The sequence below is a fragment of the Leptosomus discolor genome, chromosome 1 (genome assembly GCF_034619465.1).
Source record: "Leptosomus discolor isolate bLepDis1 chromosome 1, bLepDis1.hap2, whole genome shotgun sequence".
NCBI lineage: Eukaryota > Metazoa > Chordata > Aves > Leptosomiformes > Leptosomidae > Leptosomus > Leptosomus discolor.
In genome coordinates this window covers 101,363,709-101,371,125 of record NC_141391.1, presented here as the reverse complement: position 1 = coordinate 101,371,125, position 7,417 = coordinate 101,363,709, and the positions used below count along the sequence as shown (strand labels likewise).

Here is a 7,417-nt window from a genome sequence, read left to right as displayed (position 1 = left end):
AAAATGCTGGGTTATTGGCAGTTAAAACAAGAATAAAAAGCAGATGAAAACAATGGATTTGTAATTTAGGCAATTAAAAGCTGGAAAAAACGGGTGTAAAAAGAAAAATTTAGTAGTTTCGGTGTTTCCCATTTGGCTCTGGCAAAAATTCTGTTGGCCATAATGTTGCAGATTTGGGCCTTAAATGCTTGCCAGATCACCAGGCTGGCTGAGCAAGTAAAATTGTATAAATAAATAAATAGTGCCGTTCTTGTCTTCTTAAAACCTGTTATACAAGATTATGCTAATAAAACAACTTGTAGAAGAGGAACACAAGTAAGAGCTAGCTTTAGCAGATAAATCTATTACCTTGTGTAGTGATCAGATAACGTTTTGTTCAACAACAATAGTACCGAATCACAGAGCACTTCTAGGTGTCCTCTCTAAGCACTTTTACCATTTGATAGTCTTCAAGCACTGATAACTGTATGTCTGTGTAGGAATGTTGGAATATTTTCAGCCCAGTTAAACTAAAATCTCAGACTGAAGCCCACATGTTCTTTCTCCTTGCCTGTCTTGGGTGGTTTCCATTTTCTTTGCTGTAAATTGAGTCATGTGCACTGCCCTCAGCAAGTTTAAAACTAGAAGGGAAGTAAACTCATAAGCTAAGCAACCTGGAGAATCTGGAGCAGAGGAGACCAGGAAAAAGAGAGAGGCCTGTCACACCTAGGAAATTAAAAACTTACTTACTTAAGAAATCAGTGACAAACAGAAAGACAGAGGCAAGAAACCGTATCCCCAGTACAAGAGTGAGCTTATTTTCACATTGTCTTTTTCATGTTTCATGCTCTCTGACTATAGTGCTGTCAGACACGGCACCGGGCACAGCTCTGCAAGTAAACACAGCGAGACTGCAGAGCTGTGGAGATGAGGTGCTGCCGCTTACCTCTTCCAGGAGACAGGACTACAGGTGTGATGTTGAGGACAGTGCTTTCTCCAAAGCCCCTAGCTGGCAGCAGAAGGACAGCATCAAGTTGGCTGAATCCTGCAGCTTCCTCCAGCCCACAGGTGGAGCACAGGTCTCTCCAGACAATGCGGTCACTTAGGCAGAGCCACCGGCTCCAAGGAGTCAGGGCACCCAAAATCTGTTGGATGCACCTTGCCTCCCCTCTGCCAAATATCAAGCAGGCATTTGATTAGCAACATCCACCACTTGCAATAACAAACTTGCAAAGAATCAAAAGTAAAATGCAACCTTAGTCTGCCTCTTACGGTTGGATATGAGTCTGATTCCCAAGATATGCATTGGGTTTTGGAGCTGACAATCCAAGACTTGCGCAGTGATTCCACTCCACCTTCCAAGCATTAGCCTGATGACTTTTTTCCTCCAGCAAACCCAGCCATCAGACAGGAGGTGGTAGGGTGGCCAGGCACGTATAACCCACCTATAGAGGGGGCCCCATGTTCTAGGGAGCCCTCTGGTGGTCTTTTCCCTCACTTCTCTCATATCTGCATTTTTCTTCCTCCAGTATTTAGTTTCAGGTCTAGGTGCAAAGGCCCAAGAGTTTCTGTCTGCAGCCAGGCACTTTGGTACTCACAGGTGATGCCTTTGGCTCAGGTCACAACGGCTCTACTGTGGGAAATGTGAGATACACGCGTACTTCTTTCACAGACTGAAGATCTTAGGTGTTTCATGGCTATTTCCCTTCCGCTGGCTTGCTGCCATCACTCTCTTCCCCTGTCTCCTAATTTATTAACATTTGTTAATATTAATGTTAAATGTTGTGGAAGAAACCATAACCCTATGATCCCCAGCTCATTACCAGCTTCCTTTAGAGTTTGCTTCTGCCACCTTATCATCAGCCAACCAGTGAATAAACAGGTTATTTTCCCTAGGATGTAGCCTGTTAGAAGACATTTTGCTTCCACCCAGTTTTTACTGAGGTTTCCATGAGATAAATGCTACTTATCAGCACCCTCATCAGCTACAAATTCCACCTACTTTTCAAAGTACTGAAAACATCAGCAATTCTTTGCACAAGCAATTGAGTTCTAACTCTGTTTTCCAAGGCTTATTAATACTTCTTGACTTTTGCTCTCCTGTGTTTTCCATATAACAAGTGCTTAGCCCATTAAAATGTGAACAAATAAAACAAATAGGCAGCTCACTGCAAAGTGGAAGTGTGGGATTACTCTGTCAGCTTGCCCTTTTCTCACACCGCGAGCCTGAGAGCAATTAAATGAGGCTGACATGCATTAGCAAGGCAGCCTAATTGAGCCTGAATTGCTAGGGAAATGGCAATATCCAAGCCAGTATGGATTCGAGAGCATCCCCATTAGGGAGCATTGATCGATACCAGTGATTATGACATTTTAAAAATAAAATTGATTGTCCTTCACTTGAGTGGAAGGGAGGACTCAGTCATATATGCCACTGGTTACAATCGCTCTGCTCAATATGAAACACTTTGTGAAATGGCCATTGCAAGTCTTTCCTTGCCGTCTCTCTTACAGGGCAAAACTCCTGTGACTTTGATTCTCTTTGCTCTGGAGGCCTTTTAGTTAAAAGCTCTATAATAGACTTGGAAGTATTGACAATAATAATAAGCTTATGGGTGAAATTCTGACCTCAGTAAAGTCAATTGAGCCAGAATTTCACCATTTTATATATCCACACATATATATGAAGTAAATACATATGCTTGTAACAGATCAGATCTGCACACTGATTCGCTTTTTTTATTCACTCTACTTTCTAATAGTTTGTTTACCAAAGATCTTTCAAGTGTGAGCTAATGAAATGAATGTGTTTTCCTTATGCTTAAATCAGAAAATAAAATTAACAACCCTTTCCCCCAGGAAACCTTCTTCAAGGAAAAAAAAAAAAGAGAGGGGTCAGTATATCTTGTCTTTCTTCTCTGTGGACCATTTTAAGCACATTCAGATGTTTGGAGAACTGACTTAAAAACTGGCAGGTTTCTCAGTGAAGGGGGACACCTCATCTAGATCTGGTGTGAAGAAAGAAGGGTAACTTGACTTCAACTGATTTCCTCTGATTTATGCTTGGTCAGGATCAGGCCTTACTAGGTTCAAACATGTCTTCTGATGTCATAAGCAGAAGAACAGGAAAGGATGTGAATTAACCCCGGAATTAACATGACCAGGTGCCCATTTAGTGGTAAGAAAAGGAATATGGATAATCAGAGCATGTGGGCTAAGATATATGAATAGTTTCTTAAGAAAACAAGTGAAAAATAACATATTTCTTATGCTGCACAGCAGCACAAGGGATGCAAGGAAGAGATAATATCCTTTAGTAGATCATATCGGGAGGAAAAAAAAGGCTAAGCTTTCAGCTCTTCTTAAGCTGCTCCTGGGCCTCACGAAACACCTTATGCTTGCTTATCTTTCTAACATACACAAACCGTCTTGTGGCATATATGGAAAAATAAACAGCAAAAGTGTGATGGAATAGAATTTCCATTAATCTTGATACAAGGATGTGAAAAACCTTAATTACCAGCTAATTGTAGGAATAGTCTGATAATTTTTGTCTTAGATCAGCAAAACTTCTAATTACTGAATTTATTCATTTCCCCATCCTATTAGTCGATTCAGCCACATTTCTTGAAAAAAAAAGAGTTCGTTTTTGTTATGGTTTATCATTTACCTCACTGCAGTGAGGCATTGTGAAAAAAAAACAGGGCAAAAATACCAAACAGTTCATGATGCAGAGAGCTTCTGTCTGCTCAGTGGCTTTGCCTGGTTTTCCGACAGCGAAGAGCATGGTGCGTCTCAGGCGCTGGTTTTCAGGGCAGCTGTGCCCGCCTGCTGACCAGCTGTCTCCCTGCTGCCAAAAGGGGAAATCCATGCTCGCTTACTCCAATCCTTACATTCCCGTAAACAGCACCTTGGTGGTTCAGGACACTCAGCCCCTTTCCTCGACACTGTCACTTACTGATGCCACTGATGACCAAGTGATTGTTCCATGCAAGCAGAGAGCAAGGCCTGGCCACTGTTCTGCGTGGCAGCAGGGGAGCAGGGGAGGACCTTGGGCTATCAACCCGTATGTTGGTCTGGAGTAGTTGCAGCCGGACCTCTAAGGCTGCTAGAATGGATATGCTTTTTGTTTCAAATGGCAGCTTAAAAAAAGAAAGAAGCAGAAGTTTATGTCAGTTTTAGCATGGAATGAGATCCACTGGTTCACAACCCCGTGTGAAAGAAACCATTTCCCTCTCTTTATTGACATCAGAGCACTTCCAGGTATTTTTGCCAGGACTTTATAAACTGTTCTTACTACTGTCACGTATCCTGCTTGGCTGGGAATTCATGCAGCAAGAATAGCACTACACATAAGTATTCCCACCGCACAAACGCCTTGGCAAGTGAATTAATTTATCAGTATAGAGCAAACATACTACCTAATGAGACACAAGCCCATTTGCTGCACTTGGACTTGTGGTCCAGTATTCATGGCTGTCCAAACCCCTTGTTCAAAGCTGGTACATAACCATTTGGCTAGATCTATTGAAACGTAAATACAGAAAAAAACCTACGTAACTGACCACCTTCATTAGGCTACCTTTTGTCCTAAAAAGGCATCCCAGAAAATCTGTAATGGACTATGGACAGTTTGACTCCATCTTGTCTAAGAAGTCATTGTCAAAGCAGTGTCTGTCCATTCCTTGCACCTCATAGTCTGTTATTAGGATGTTTACAGTGTCAGTGAAGTTTCAGTATGTTTTTTTTCCCACATCATATGTGATAGCTACAGTTAATACAACAGGAGTTTACAAACGATTGTTACTCCTTGATCACCAAGGCCTGGTCCCAGATCCTGTTTGTTATTGGCCTCAGCAAATTGCCTAGGAACGCTGTTTTGATTTTTAAAAACAGTGACAATGATAACTTGCACCAGCACTGAAAAACACTCTGTCAGGTGATCAGCCACAGAAAAGAAGATGCAGAGTGAAACCGGGGGAAATTCTGAAAGCTTCCCAGCTCTGGAGGTGCTACCAATCAGGTGATAATGCAATTGCAAACAGGCTTTTTGCCAAATGAAGTATACGAAGAGTAGTTGCCTCACAGTTCTTAGAAGTACTTTTTTTTAACTGTATTAAATGTCAGTGTGTTGGTCCATATCTTGCTCTGGAGAGACCTGTAGCTTTCTGGGGTTAACAGGAATCTAGTGCTTTTATTTTTTGTGATGGTGTTGTACCATAGTGTGTGTTGCACTAGGCTTCACCGTAACATTAAATGGAGAGGGCTAGGGTTCTTTGTTCATTAGTTCATTTTTTAATTGTGTGAACATCTGTCGAATGATGGCATTTTTGCAAGGATTTTAGAAGTAAATATCTTGGGTTTATACTCCTCCTGACAGGTAATGGTTATGGTCCATGAGTGTAGCCTCTGCTGGCACAGAGACTGCTTTATGCCCTGAAACCTGGCTGAATGGAAGTTCCCCAAATGTTGATGGAGTAGATGGAAATGTTCTTACTAACTCTAATGCACCTTCAGTCAGGACCCCAGGAAAAAACACCAGGACTGAGCTTAAGAAGTGAGTACATTTCATTACATGGTGTTTGGGGATGGGATTCTAGAAATCATTTTTCTGATCTATGTAATGTATAGATTGTACAGAATGGTGTGTCAGCTAAAGAGCTAAATGCCCATTCTGTGACAAATTCTGATATTTAATTTTTTCTTAATTTTCTAATTTTTTTTAATAGAAGTTTAACATCAAATGTCTAGTTTTGTTCTATTACTGACATTTCTAAAAACCCAGTCCTGATCCACTGAGATGGTTTGTTTCCATTATGATGCATCATCTTGTTTCAAAAATGTTCTAAAATTTTATTTTTGTAAGGTCAAAACATAGTATAATTTAAAATACTGGCTGTAACATGCTGTCGAATACATCTGTCATAATATTATTGACATTCATATTTCAAGGGACTATAAAAAAAAATAAACAAAAAGTTAAGTCAAAGCAAAACTAATACCGTGTCATAACGAAACATTCATGCATTATGGAAATGAGAAACTTAGCACGCAATCACTGCTGAAAATCACTGGGTCTCTCCATGAAGTTCTCCGTTTTAGGCAAAACGGCGTCTTTTGTTGGAACACTGTTCAAACAACAAGTTGTGGCCAGCTCTGCTTTAGTGCTTGTCACGGGGCAGAAACTACAAACCAAAGCATTATTTTTAGCAAAACTGCCCTTGAGCTGCCTGCCTGCGAAACTGTAATTGAAAGTAGGCAGGTATGTGCTGTCTCTGGAATATCACAGCCTCCTTTGTAATTATTTTCCAGGTTTTGTAGCAAGCAGTTTTGTGTTTGCATTCTTTCTTTCTTCCGAAAGAAAGGAAAGGGAGAAGTGAACAATGGTAAACTTTGTATCGTAACCCTTATGAATTAAAAGTCATCTTAGCTTTGTTTTATGCCATGCACAGAAATTATAAAGCAGCTGTGTCCCGCAGGCAAATCTTAGGGAACTCACACATAGTCATTTAATCTGTAGCCACTATGGGAAGCAGATGTCAGGGAAGAAGCATGGTTTCCCTTGTAGGCAGTTGGTGGTCTATAGGAGGGAGCAGTCCTTCTTACGCTGCTGGGCTGCGTGTGGTGAGGCGTCTGGTTCCCGCGACACTGGCTTGATGTGCACAGCAGAGCACCACCGAGGATCGTCAAAGATGCAGAGATGAAGCCAAGGTAAAGAGCTTGACCTATCTCATACTTCATCCCACTGGGAAGCAGAGGGTTGTAGAAATCTGTAACGACGTCGTTAGTGGTCCAAGAAACAGGTACCAGGCAAGCAAGACCAGCCAGGATGAAAACGATCCCCCCAGAGACCGCGATGGAGGCTTTGGCAGAAGTCCCCTTGGCACACTGCGTGCACTTCATACCGATGACAGCAATCACGCATGCCAGCGCGGAAAGGACGCAGGAAATTACCATCATGGCACGGGCGGCTTGGAGGTCACGGGGCAGCGCCAGCTGGGAGCGGTGGACTTGGCACTGGTAGATGCCGGTGCTGTGCCAGACGCACTCCATCCAAAGCCCTTTCATATAGGCCACAGCTGTTATAATATTGGTGCCTACATGGGCCGTTCGCCACCAGTGTGGCAAAATGGTAGCAATTAATGTCCCAATTAGGCCGAGCAGGCTTAGAGAGAAGCCAAGTAACTGAACAGCCGAGCTTGCCATGTTAATGTTTGTCCTGCCTAGTTTTCTTAAGCACCTCCGCTTGAATTCCTTCGGAAAACGCGAGCTTTTCTTGGAAGATATGCAGCTGTTTTACTTTGACACCTTCTGCTCTCCTAATAAAAGGTAATTGAGGAAAAAAGAAGTTAATTATTACCCAAATGCATTACCTTTCCAGCCAGTAAGGTGCATTCCAAGTGCAGTTAGTGCAATAATTAGCATAGTTATCGCTGTT

At 42.0% G+C, this 7,417-nt stretch overlaps 1 protein-coding gene across 1 annotated transcript; it reads right to left on the bottom strand.

Moving 5' to 3' along the window:
* Nucleotides 1-6,474: 6,474 nt before the first annotated feature.
* CLDN14 (claudin 14) lies at nucleotides 6,475-7,185 on the bottom strand. The gene has a single exon (XM_009952644.1). The coding sequence runs from the start codon at nucleotides 7,183-7,185 to the stop codon at nucleotides 6,475-6,477; it is 711 nt and encodes a 236-aa protein (XP_009950946.1).
* Nucleotides 7,186-7,417: the final 232 nt, after the last annotated feature.